General features: G+C 33.2%; 1 protein-coding gene across 1 annotated transcript in view; it reads right to left on the bottom strand.

The window, feature by feature from the left end:
• Nucleotides 1–216: 216 nt before the first annotated feature.
• Nucleotides 217–13,996, bottom strand: part of LOC140436701 (cytochrome P450 4C1-like) — a 56,920-nt gene continuing 43,140 nt past the window's right edge. The window contains exons 8-12 of the mRNA XM_072525742.1: nt 9,221–9,321; nt 8,041–8,109; nt 3,112–3,277; nt 2,242–2,421; nt 217–432 (exon numbers count right to left, since the gene is read on the bottom strand). Coding sequence (XP_072381843.1) covers nt 272–432; nt 2,242–2,421; nt 3,112–3,277; nt 8,041–8,109; nt 9,221–9,321 — 677 coding nt within the window. The 3' untranslated portion in view covers nt 217–271. The remainder of the gene's footprint in view (nt 433–2,241; nt 2,422–3,111; nt 3,278–8,040; nt 8,110–9,220; nt 9,322–13,996) is intronic.

The following is a 13,996-nucleotide window of genomic DNA, read 5'->3' as shown; positions in this document are numbered from 1 at the left end:
AGGTAAATTTCAAATAATACTATTCTGCAGGCGACAACACTAGAGACCCTTTTACTTTTAGCATCTTCTTATCAAGTGATTATCAAGAACCATCGATAAGGTTTTTTATTATTTTAATCTAAAATTTTAAAATTATTGCTGTATTTTACATCTTAGCATATCCCTAGATTAACGCATTTATATCCCAATAACTAGTAAGAAGGTAAAAGGCATTAGCTGCATTAAAACTTTATTTATCATTATAATTGTAGTTTATCACCATAACTTTAAACTATCTAAGTTCAATCCACACTTTGGGCCCATCCTTCAGTCTCAAAACCAGGTTCGTCGATAATTTAATCTCTTCAACACTTTTATATTCAGTAAAGATTTTGTATTTTCGCAGAACTGCAGACAAAACCGTTTTCATATTCATCATGGCGTATTTTGAACCTAAAATATACATAATATAAATAAAATTTTTTTATATATCTCTGACATTTTTAATCGGATTATTCTGACAGTGACAAGACAAAGTTGCATATACTGTACTGGGTGCCAATATTTGTAGATTCATACACACACACAAACACACCTACACACACACACACACACCCAAACGCGCGCGCTCGTACAACCCACGCGTCTCCGAGGGACATGTGGGTTCCAATGGAACAATGTTACGGAACCTTAGGAACTATTAGCTAGACGGAACAACAAAAGCGATGAACGAGAACTGGCACTTTTGACAAGAGAACCTATTTTATATATTATAGCTGCAATATAAGTAAACACATGGGGTGGGATCTATTTTAAACCAAAGAACAAAAGACCTTATTATTGATTTAAAGCCTATAGTAAAAAAATTTACTGTTTGCACGTAAAAGGTGAATTATTCAATCACGGTTTGATCAATGCACATGACCAACAGATGACAAACCAGGCGAAATAAAAAAACAGTTCTTCGAAGACCTAGAGCAAGCCTAGAGAAGATGTCACAGAAATGATACTTATATTGTGTTAGGTGACATGAATTAAAGAATAGAACGAGAGCGAGTTTTCATGTCCACTACAGGAAGGCATACCCTACACAACTTCAGTAGCAATAATGAATTACGACTCATAAACTTAGCAGCAGCACTAAATAGAAGAGACTTTAGCACCTATTTTGAACACCAGAATATACAGAAGGTAACCTGGACCTCTCATGATAGTAGAACAACGAGTCAGATGGATCACATCTTAATAGATTTAAGGCATGGAACAGACGTAGTAAACTGCATAAGTTATAGAGGCGCAAACATAGACTCAGATTATTTCTTAGTGATCTCAATATTCTAAGGGCTAAAATTCCAAACATCAGTAACAAAAATAAAATGGATAAAAAATTGAATCTGTAAAAGCTGAGAGATGCAACAATTGCAGAACGGTACTCGGAAAACATCATTAACAGGCTAAAAAATTAAAATATAAAATGAAGAATGCCAAACATATATAGACTTCTACTGGACCAAAATCAAGGAAGATATTGATGTAACAGCAAAAGATAAAATAAGAACAGAAAATTGTACCCGTAAAAATCATTAAATTGACGATAAATGCAAGAATGCAACAAAATAAAAACCTAAAACCCACAGAAAAAGGCGTTAGGAAAAACTCAAAAAAATAAAAAATTTTACGCAATACATTGTACGGGAAAAGATGCTACTTGTAGAAACTGAAGTAATTATTAAATTTTTTAAATGATGTAATTTTGAAGTGAAGTTTAAATAATTTATAAACTCTTTTCCTTTGTCTCGCGTTGTGTAAATATATTAGTTAATGTTTATGACATTCAATAAATTGTTGGATAGCCTAATTTTGACGAAATACCCCTAAAGATGCTTTAGGGGCGAAAGTGCTTGGGATTTAATAAAAAACTGTGCTTGATATCTGCCTTTTATTTGATTAAATATAATTTTGATGTTTAATTATTAAGACAATTTGTAAAAACAAAATATGCTCAGAAAAAATTAAAAATATATTTACTTATTTAGAAAATATAAATTAAGTTAGGTTTACGGGACAGCGGGACGTACTGCGGGACGACCCGCGTAACACGTGAAAGGTCGTGAGACGGGACAACAAAAATAGCTGCATGACGGGACGCGGGACGGTACAGAGGGGAAAGTGAGGGACACGGGATCGGACATGAGTCTCTCCAGCGTCCCGTTATCCCACGTGAAACCCTACTTACAACTATATCGAAATATAGTATCTTACCTATACAATTTCTTGGTCCATAAGAAAACGGTATATATGTGCATGGATGTCTTTTCGCAATATTTTCAGACAAAAATCGATCTGGATCAAATTTTAACGGATCAGGCCAATAAACCGGATTTCTGTGAACAAATACGGTCCCAACAATGACTGAACTCCCACTTGGAAAAACCATATCACCTAAAATAACAATCAATTTAAAAATATTTGTGTTTAATATTTTAGAAGTAACAAAAGCTGAAAACATGAATATAAATATATAAAATGTATTTATTTCTTTTACAATAGAACCAGAATAGGAATAGACATACAAATACTATGATGCACATAATCAGATTTCAAATTACGGGAGAGTTGATCGACAACCACTAAGCTGTTTATTTGAATAGTTTCACTGTATAAGCGATTCTCCACGTTAACAAATTTTGTGTACAAAATCAATTTTTATTAATACATAAAGGGGTGTATTCTGTAACACTTCCGTTAAATTTTGGAGGCCTCTAAAATTTTAGCGTCCGCTAAAATTATTTTTTTATTCTGCAATTTACAAATTATGTTTTTTCTTATTTGTACTATAGAACATATTGTGCACATTTTCCTTTTCGTTTAGCCTTTCTTCCATTTATTAGCAATGATCGTGTGCAGTATTCCGCTAGTCCGACAGTTAGAAATTAGTCAATATTTATAGAAACCGTGACCAACCTGCAAATTAAGTCACAAATAAATTCCCCCTTCTCTGGTTTGCTTGCATATCACGTCTATTGCTATCCTTGTACGGTGCCATCCGTACAGTACCATTAAACGATAAAATACTATTATTTATAACCAGCAAGGCAGATAAAAATAGATAAATACTTAAAAATACATTACCTCCATCGATATCTTCATCTAAAGTTCTTCCTAACAATGGAACAACAGGAAATATCCTCATCGTTTCCTTTATTACCCTTTCTAAATATTTCATTTGTGGTAGATCTTCAGGAAAAGCTCTTCTATCTGGTCCCAAAATATCAATTAACTCGTCAAAAACTTTTTGCTAAAAAAACATAAACAGTGAGCAGATCTTTAAAATTATTTTATTTAAAAAATAGGTTTTATAAATAGGTTTTCAAAAAATTAGTTTCATAAATGTGCTAAAAAAAATGAATGTTTCTAAAAAGGTCACGCAAAAAACATATTATTTATTAATTTTATACCACTATCTTTACTATAATTTTTTTAATTAACTTTTCTAAGCAGAATTACCATTTCTCCTTGTTATGTTTTAATTACTGATTATTGATTACTGATGTCGCAGAACATATATAGAAAGGCTTAAGTCGCAATGGGTCGGACATGTTGCTCGAGATAATCCCGAAAAATGGACATAGAAATTAACAAACTGGAGACCAAGAGAGAACAAGCGAGGAGTAAGCAGACCGCAGAAGAGGTGGGCAGATGATATCAAACAAGTCAATTGCCAAGAGTAGAAATCAATGGAAGCAAATGGAACAGGCCTATGTCCAGCAGTGGACGAATATAGGCTGAAGAAGAAGAAAAAGATATTTTAATACCATTCTTTACGCGATATTTTCGAGAATACATGTTTGTACATTTCGTTGTTTGGCTAAATAAAAAACTATAAAGTTATAGAAAAAGTTGAAGAATATATATACTTAGGACAAAAAATAATACTAAATAGGGAAATTCAAACTGAAGAAATAAAAAGAAGAAGAAAGTTAGCTTAGGCAGCATTCGGTAAACTGAACTATATACTCAGAAATCAACAAATTCAATTACATCTTAGATCTAAAGTTTTTGATGCATGCATTATTCCGATATTAACTTATGCGGCACAAACATGGACAATCACAAAAAAGAATATGAATATACTTAGAGTCACTCAACACGCGATGGAAAGAGCAATGCTAGGTATATCACTTAAGGACAAGAAAACAAACACATGGATAAGACAGAAAACCAAAGTCACCGATGTGGTGCAAAAATCATTAAAGTTGAAATGGGAATACGCTGGACATGTAGCTAGGAGCGATCTAAACAAATGGCACAGATCAATTTTAACCTGGAAAACATACCAACACAAAAGACCCAGAAGCAGACCTCCTATGAGATGGACAGATGATCTGAAAAGGACTGCCGGGAAAAATTGGCTACAAGTAGCGTACAATAAAAAACAATAGAAAGGAAGACTTGAAGAGGCTTATGTTCAGATGTGGACGTGAATGGCTAGACGAAGAAGAAGAAGAAGAAGTTGTTTGGCTTAATTTTGTAAGGTATTTTCAATTTTAATTGCGTCAATAACTTTTTCTTTTTCTTTTATTATCTATTTTAACTTTGCCATCAGAGTTATCATTTTTATACCATAGTAAACGAAGCCGAAGAATACTAATTTGCTGACTATTTAATTTATGAATTCTACTAATTACTAGCTAACCCACTTTTAATACGCCTTAGAATTAATAAATGTTCTTAATATTGTTCTAAAGCTATTATCTTGTAGCATCTTAATACAGTTTACTATTTTTGTTGGGAATAAGCCACAATTTTACTTTTAATTTTATTTGGCGTTTATTTAAACCAAAGAAGCGGATCTAATTATGCGAAATGAATCCAATTGCATCGCAAATTCCTCGGCAGAATGCAGTAGGATCTGGTTACCCATATTAAAAAGGAAATTAATAGAAAGAAAACACCACACTATTATTAAGTCAATAACAATAATAACATATCGAGGATACATAATTTATGTTTTAAATTATGTTTGGTCTTAATATTGTAACGAAATAGAATACCTCCGATGCGTGGTAAGTGTCACAATTCTTTGAAGGATGAATCTAAAATTTACAATTGATGGCGTTCTCAATAACCTCGAGACGCTTCCGACTAGGAGAAGAGAGATGGATTACTCCAGATGATTCTCGAATAATACTTTTGGTATATATATGCAGCGCTGTTATGAGTTAGGTTAGTCAATAAGATATTATCGTACTGTAAACTCATAAATAAAGGTATCTATATAAGTTATGACTGCTCGTTTTATTTAAAAACGCTACAGTTGGTGTCACGGTGTGAGATAATTTATTAATTAAAAAATAAATTCAGCAGTGACTTTTGAAAAACACTTTTGAACTTTTAAAAAGTATTGTTCGTCGGGAACATCCGCGTAGTTAGGTAGTGATATTAGTAAGAAAGAACTTAAAAAAAAAGTACGTGTGTGCCTGATCAAAGATGCTGCTAGTAGAACTTTAAGTCAAACAGTTGCGTAAGCAACTAGAAGAACGCGATGACCCTGCAGCAGTTTTAACGAAAATAATTGTTATAAAATTCTAAAATGTTTCTCAAATTATCGAAGAAAATTCTTGAAAGGATGAGGAGAAATTTGAAAATGTTTCTCTAATAATTAATGATAAATTCAAAAATGTTTCTAGATGATTCGACGAGAAAATTGAAAATGTTTTTTAAATGATGGAAGAAACTTCTACAAAGAACAATGAGAAATTTATAGAAATTTCTAGAACATTCGATAAGGTAGAAGAGAAGATTAAACAGTTAGAGAGCATGATAACCAATACAAAAGTGCTACTACCAGTTAATCCTGTAGTTTTAGATGCTGTAGTAAAAGAAGACTCACCGAGAGACGAAACGACACATCATATGAGATTCAAATTGACGCCATTTGATGGGAAGTCTTCTAAGGGTCAAGAAAAATGTTAGCAGACCTTGTTTACTCAACTAGACAAACGTTACGGAAATGCCCATCTACAAGTCTACAAAGTACAAATAAGAAGTAGAATTCAACAAGCAAGTGAGAATTTGCAAGAATTTGAAGCAGATGTTACTCGTATAGCGTTGTTGGCTTATTCGAATGCACCGGACAACATATTGGAAGAAATTGCTGTACATACATTTATCAATGGGTTAAGGGACAGTGAACTACAGAAAGCTTTACGACTAGCAAGACCGAAAGTTTTAAATAAAGCGCTCGTCATTGCTTTGGAACACGAAACAAAACAGCTAGTCAAGCTTCAGGGAGCTATCGAGTACGAACTTCTAAAGAGAGCGACGAACAAAACGATAAACGTCTGAAGGAAATTGTACAAAAAATAGTTCGAGATACGATGCCAAAGAGACGCCAACCCAGATGTTGCAATGGTGGCGAGATAGGTCATATTTGCCGTATATTGCAATAAAATAATGCAACAGTCAAAAAGCTAGAACAGACCGAACACTGGGCTGTAAAATGTCATAAGAATGCTGATGCCCAGACAAGACGGCCATGCAATGTAAATTGTAATCACTGTCTTAAATTAGAAAACGGCCTCGTGAGACGAACCACCGTCATTAATGATCAAAGGCAGCCTCAACAGCTACAAGACACTCAAGCAGATGATCCATGTATAAAAAGAGTATTGGATTAGATGCGTCGAAGTGAGAGACCTACTTGGCAAGACATTAGTGTATGTAGTCCAGAAGTCAAGTCTTATTGGAGCCAATGGAACTGCCTAATGTTAAAAAATTATCTTCTATATAGAACCTTTGAGAACGATGATGGTACAGAATCTAAACTTCAATTGATTGTATCTAAAAGTGAAGTGTCAGAAGTATTGCATCAGTTGCATGACGGTGCATAAGGTGAACACTTTGGTATTACGAAGACTCTGCAAAAGGTACGGGACCGGTTTTAGCAATGTAGCTGAAATACGTATAAACGGGTGCGCAAGCTCCCTATACGTGAAATAAAATCTTAACTGCTTTTTTCTTTTTATTTTGATATACTCTGTACGAGTACTACAAACCAATTCGCTAAGAATTTTGCTTAGTTGAGGAGATATGTTGTGGAATGCAAATTTTAGATTCCCCATGTCTCTCTTAACATCTTTATCAACGTCTGTTTTGCCTTGCAATTCTTAGAAGACACAGATTAAAGCGGAATTCTTGAATTTGGTTTCGAAAATTAGTCTACGATTTTATTATTAGATGTCGCTACATTGCGTCTATACGAAGCCATGTTAGAGTTGCTGCCTAAGACAGAAAAGATTTATTTCACGTTCAGAGCGTGTGCGAGAGCCGTTCTGATGATGCCTATTGGGCTGAAATACGTATAAACGGATGCGCAAGCTCCCTATACGTGAAATAAAATCTTAACTGTCTTTTCCTTTTTAACATTTATTTGCTTTAATAAGTGGATTATAGTTTGTTATCTTATCACCAAAAGAAGATGTGCGCTTGATACATGTATGCGAATTTTTTGCCACATAAAAAGATGGCCCGTTTTTTTTTTTCAATACCTGCAACTTCAGTACCTGCAGAGAGATTATTTTCTAAAGCATCACTAGTAATTAGAAAATATAAGTGATGAGTCAACTAGATAGTTACTTGGTCAAAGGAATTAATATAAGGAATTTCGAGCCCTACTAACCTCAAAAGTAAAATTTTATCTGTGTTTTTGAACTTTTGATTGAGTTTTTGTAAATATTAAATTACTTGTATCTCAAAAACAATTAACTTTAGTAACAGAACACGGAACAAAGTTGTTTGGAACTTTATTTTTTCGGAGCGAAACAGTTGATTGTTACAATTTCTTTAAAAAACTGCTTAAGCAAATTCGACATTTTGATTCACATTCTAAAGCGTCTCTCAAAAGGAATTATGTAAAAGAATCTAATAAGAATATATTTTTTTTGCGAATCACAGCTTTTTCGCGATTATAATTTATAAAGATTTATCTATAATGAAATAACAATTATTTTAGGATTTAAAAATTAAATAGAAAATACAACCAAAAATGTTTTTATTTACCTGTACATCTTGAAACATACCGAGCATAGTAAAAATAGAAGTTAGACAAGATGCTGTTGTATCAGTGGCCTAAAAATGTCAGAAATTCAATTAAGTAAAATCAATAGTTTATTTTATATAAGGTGGAAAATAAGGTGGTTAATTGTTTTTCATGTGACATAATAGCTTTGAGACTTCTTTAATTGTTATACTGGAATGCCCTCTAAAGCCAAACTTTGACTTTTCTCAACTTGGTGCATTGTCAACTTTTTTATTCTGTTCTGTATATAATTCTGTGTAAAATTCCTTAACTATTTTAATTATCTTATCTTTATCTATTGTTATTTGTCTATTTTCATCTGCTTGCTTCACAATATTTTTCTTACCTAGAGTTTGACTTCTCTTCAGCACCCTTAAACTTTTATTTTCCTCAATAACTGTATTCTCTTTGGTATTATATTGTCTATTTACACAGTTTTATTAATATATCGTGTTCTTGATAGCTAGCAAGATTTATTATTTTTGGTGTTCTTTTTTTTATATAGAAAAAAGGAATTTCAACCGTCACTATCACCATCCAGACTTATGTATCCAAATTTAAACAACGACCTCCCCTAATTTCTTTCAGTTCTAAGCTTCCTACAGCTCATATCTTTCAACGATGATATCCAACAAACTGTTTATCGAGTTGTCCTGTTAAAGTGATATAACTGAGTTTTTCGTTAATGGGTTTGAAGGTGATTACTCACCCCACAAAACGCTACTTGACTATGAAGCCAGTGCCTAATTGGGGCTCCTGTTCACTTTTGTTAAAAAATGCTACAGATTTATTAGCTTTTAGTGTATCTTTTTCAGTCCATCTTATCTCTTGTAAGGAAGTTATGTCCATGTTTCCGGATTCAAGTTCTTTAATTACCTGAGTTAAAGCTCGGAACGATATAGGCTTAGTACGTTTCAAATTCCTATATGCATGATCGTTTGTTTTTATTTTTATCGACTTAAACGATCTGTCCTTATCCGAAGAACGTGTTTTGTTTTCTTAACTGATTTGCTTTTTTAAAAGGAGGAATAATTAGTCTCTAACAGGATTAAAATTAGTTTAAATTTAAATTTATGTATGGTTGTGTAATTAAAACCAAAAATCGTATAATAAATACCTATAATATATAAATTAAAGCAAAATAAATAAAAATTTACTTACTGCTACTAAGAATGTGTGGATTTCATCTATAATTTCTCGCTCAGAGAATTTATTATTTTTATAAATAAGATCTAAAAATGCAATACCATCCCGAGCTTTCCCTAAAAGTAAAATTAATTTTTATGTAGGTTAAAAAACTCTTAAAAAGTCCATAGCGGATTTATTGTGCTTTATATTATGTAGCCTAGCAATTTATTAAACAACAGTTTTATAAGAAGTTTTAAAACTGCTTTCTAGTGGATGTTTAAGTTAAATATTATATTTATATGGGATTAAAATCATAATTGATTATAATAAAAATTACATTTTGTACTTGTTTTGTTAGATTTGTTTACCTTTTTTGAAAACGACTTCCGGAGTGGAAATCGAAACGTTAAAAAAATATAAAATGTAATATTTATTACAATTAATTATGGTCTGAATCCGATACAAATATAATATTAACAGTTTTCTAGACAAAATACAAAATTATTGTTACTAAAGCCGCTTAGCCTCAGCCTTCTATTGTCCATTTTTGTACACAGACCTCTGCCAACTCCTTTCATTGATCTCTATACTGAGCATCATAATTCCAATTTGTTCCGGGTATTCTTTTTATGTCATCTACCCATTTCATCTGTGCCTTACCTCTTGGTCGTCTACTTTTGTAAGGCCTCCAATGTTGTATTGTGGCGTTCTAACGTTGGCCTTTTTGTCTAGCAATGTAGCCTGCAAATCTTTATTTGAACTAAGCACTTTTGGTTGTGAAATCCTCGAATTTTGTTTTTAATCTTATCCAGTCGTTCCTCTTTTTATCTAACAGTCGTATACCTAACATTGCTCTTTCCATTTCATTTTCTGCTGTTGCTAGTTTATTCGTATTTGGCGTAAATAGGGTCCAGGTTTAACATCCATAGGCTATAATAGGAAGGATGCACCGGTTGGACAGTTTGCTCCTTAAGTATTTAGGTATTTTGCGGTTCTTAAGTATCCAACTGAGTTTTAAAAATCCTGCCCATACCACTTCTACTCTTCTAGTAATTTCCGCACTTTGGTTCTCTTTGTCAAGTTTCAAATTTTTGGCTTTGGTAGATATATTCCTAAACTTGTTCTATCTCACTTCCATTTTAGTTATATGTCTGGGTCGTCTGTGTTTGTCATTGATTTTGTTTTTGTCTTATTTATTTTTTCTTTTTCTTCCTGTACCCTGCTCGAAGTGAAGTAAAAGAAATAGTCAGCAAAACAATACATTATAAAAAATTTAAAGAAATCGATAATACGACAAAATGATAGACGACATTAAGTACAATTTTATGAAGAACGTAGAAGATTAGAATAAGACATGGATGATGAAAGAAATTCCGCAGCTGATGGAAGAAAGAAGAAAAAACAAGAACAATAACTCTATGTATGAAACATAACAATGAGATATATAGAGAAAGATCAGAGAAGCCAAACAGAAAGAACTGGAGAAAAAATGCAAAGAAATCGAAATTATATAAAGTAAATACGACGACTTCAACGTGCATAAAAAGGTAAGAGAAATTACAGGCAAATGTAAAAATAGAAGAGTAAGTAAACTTATTAATGACAACGGAGAGGTAATCGTGGACAAAGAGAGTATTGATAATACCTGGAAAAGTTACATACGAAATTTATTTTTTGATGAGAGGGAGAACCAGCCCACAATGCCTATACTGAAACTATACGGAAACAGGCACAATGCCCATACGGAAACAGGACCACCTATTCGCTCCGTGCGTGACCATGGTAGGGGTACCTTGAAACGATGCCAGCGTGCGTAGTGGCGAAATCTGACACAATTGGCCCTACCTTTTTACGCATAAATTTTATCAAAAATGTGTGCAAATACATGTTGCGTATTTAGTTGTGCTAATAATAGCAAAAATAGTAAGTGTAGTTTTTATAGGTTCCCAAAGATTACATATAAATTAGAGAAAAGAAAAAGATGGATCCGTGCTATTAATATGAAAAAGGAAATATCACGTAACCTCATTTTTATGCAATTGAAATATTTAAATAATTTACCTTAAATGATATTTTATAAGGCTTCAAGCTAACTGCAGAGTGTCTGATGAATTTAGCTTTTATATCATAACTTTTACTATTACTGTTTTTAATTATATGCTCTTTCACGTGAAAAACTTAATTTGCCAGTACTAGATTTTTAACTTTTCTTTTCCGTTTGGGCTTAAAAATATATATTATGATGAATTTTGAGAAACCCAGTTTTTAATACTACATTTATTTTGTACATAAACTGAAAAAATATAGTTAAAAAGTTAATTATTAATAATTGTCAATTTCGCCTGTATTTAACAATGTCAAACATATGTCATTAATGTCATATGTTTAACCTGAAAATTGGTAGACTCCAAAACTGTCAGACGAAGGCGGTAGGTGTCGCGTCAGTCACGCACGGAGCGAATACTAGTGCCAGAAATAAGAGCAGCCAAAATATCACTAAAAGATGGGAGAGCTCCAGGACCAGACGGAGTATTTATTTATTTATTTATTTATTTTCAACGGGCTGCTGCCCAATAAGATTAACAATGTTTACAGTGTAGGCTAGAGTGAGGTTAACTGAACAGGCAGACTAACTGAACACTTTAACGTACCTGCCATCTGTTAGAGAGAATCAGAGCCGTGCACATGTAGTTTAAAGCAAACTAACAGCTACTACTTGTGGCCACTAAAGATTTCTATATAACCTACAGGGAATTGTCAGGGAAGTCAACATGGTTTTTATTAGATGCAAGTATTTGTGAAAAATTTTTCGCTCTGTGAAAATTCTTATTTTTAAGCAAATTAAAATATAGTTTAGCCAGTAATTTTGTACACAGTTTTTGAGGTAAGTATGAGCCATCTATTCCACTATTTGAAGTTAGTATATTTGGCGTTGCTCTTAGAATTATTATTATTTATAATTTTTATTACCTAGTGGGGTTAATTGAACACTCACCGTGTGAGGTTAGAGAAACATATTTCCAGTTAACCTACTATAAAGCGGTACGCAGATAAACTGCTTTTTGAATTGGTTTATGGGTCACCTGCAATAATACATTTAATTGTAAATTATTCATGTGGGCGCCACGTCTAAATGTATTGGTTTCAAGTCAACAATAAACAAATTGACTTAGCAAAAATCATTTAAGCGCCTTGTCTTCATATTTTTACTGGTTTCTATTTATTCTTACTTCATAATTTTTTTTTGTTTTAGAAAATGTCAAGGAAAAGAATACGAATGACGGACAATAGATCCTACAGTTCAGAAACATTAAAACAGGCTTGCAAATAAGTCTTAGAAAATAGTCGTTCAGTAAGAAACGTAGCTATCCAGTTTGGTCTTCCGAGAATTACACTAACACGTTATGTAGACATGTGCTGCGATCATAATTTGGGGACGGTTAATTTTCGCCCAAGTAATGAACACCTAATGGTATTTTCTCAAGACGAAGAACTGCTTCTTAAAAAATATTTACAAGAAGCTTGCAACATTCATTATGGATTGTCAGCCAAACAAGGTCGAAGGTTGACATATGAATTTGCTGTAGCTAACAACAAAACTATAAAGGAGAGTTGGATTCGGGATGGAGTGGTAGAAAGGGAGTGGATGTTTAATTTTATGGAAAGACACAGATTATCATTAAGAACCCCTAAACAAACTAGTCTTAGTAGGGCGACCAGCCTTAATAAAGAAAACGTACAAGCATTTTTCAAAAATCTGAAATAGCTATAAAATAGATATAATTTACATGCCAATGATGTCTATAATCTAGATGAGATAGGTGTAATGACGATGCACAAACCACCAAAAGTATTGGCCGCAACAGACAAAAAAAGCGTGGGGCAAATGACTTCTGCCGAAAGAGGGGTCCTTGTTACCTTGGTGGCAGTTATTGGCTTCCACTGGAAGGTATGTGCCACCCTACTTTATATTTCCACGCGTGCATTTTAAGGATAATCCATGCATGCTTCACGGAGGCCCTACTGGAAGCAAAGGTGCCGCAACACCATCTAGGTGGATGAGAAGTGAACTCTTTTTGCCTGTTTTGCAACATTTTGCTCAACATGAAAGACCGTCAAAGGAACACCCAAAACTAATGAATATCGACAATCATGAAAGTCACTTAAGCATAACGGCACTAGATTTTGCGAAGGAAAATGGAATAATCCTTTTAAAGTTACCTCCTCACTGCAATCACAAGCTGCAGCCACTAGATGTGGCTGTGTTTGCTTCATTAAAAAAATTATAGTGCCGCTTGTGACAGTTGGATGGTGAATAATTCGGGAAAGATTATCACCATTTAGGATGTTGCAAATCTAGCAGGAGAAGCTTTCCTTTAAGCTTTCACACCAAAAAAATAAATGCAGTGGATTTAGAGCTACTGGCATAGAGCCGTTTAATGATTAAATGTTTTCTGATGATGACTATTTGTCATCATATATAACCGATAAGCCAAATCCAGAGAACGGACAACAGCATTCGTCCAACAGTGGTCAAATAGGAACATCAGAAGAAAACTCTCAAACATTACAAACTCAAATATCTCCAATAATTATTGAAAAAAAATGTTCGTCTTCATCAAATTCAAGAACATCCAGTGGATGGAGAAACGGAATCTCAACAGTTACAGTCGGGATTAACATTAAAGAGGCCACTTTGTCAAACCCCAATGTCAACAATTATAACTCCCGAACAGATTTGCCTTCACCCAAAAGCCAAGCAACGAAAATCTTACGTTAGACGTAAAAAACGAAAATCTTTAATACTAA

Source organism: Diabrotica undecimpunctata, chromosome 3 (genome assembly GCF_040954645.1).
Source record: "Diabrotica undecimpunctata isolate CICGRU chromosome 3, icDiaUnde3, whole genome shotgun sequence".
NCBI lineage: Eukaryota > Metazoa > Arthropoda > Insecta > Coleoptera > Chrysomelidae > Diabrotica > Diabrotica undecimpunctata.
Note: the sequence above shows the minus strand (reverse complement) of the source record. Positions and strands in the feature narration are given on the sequence as shown.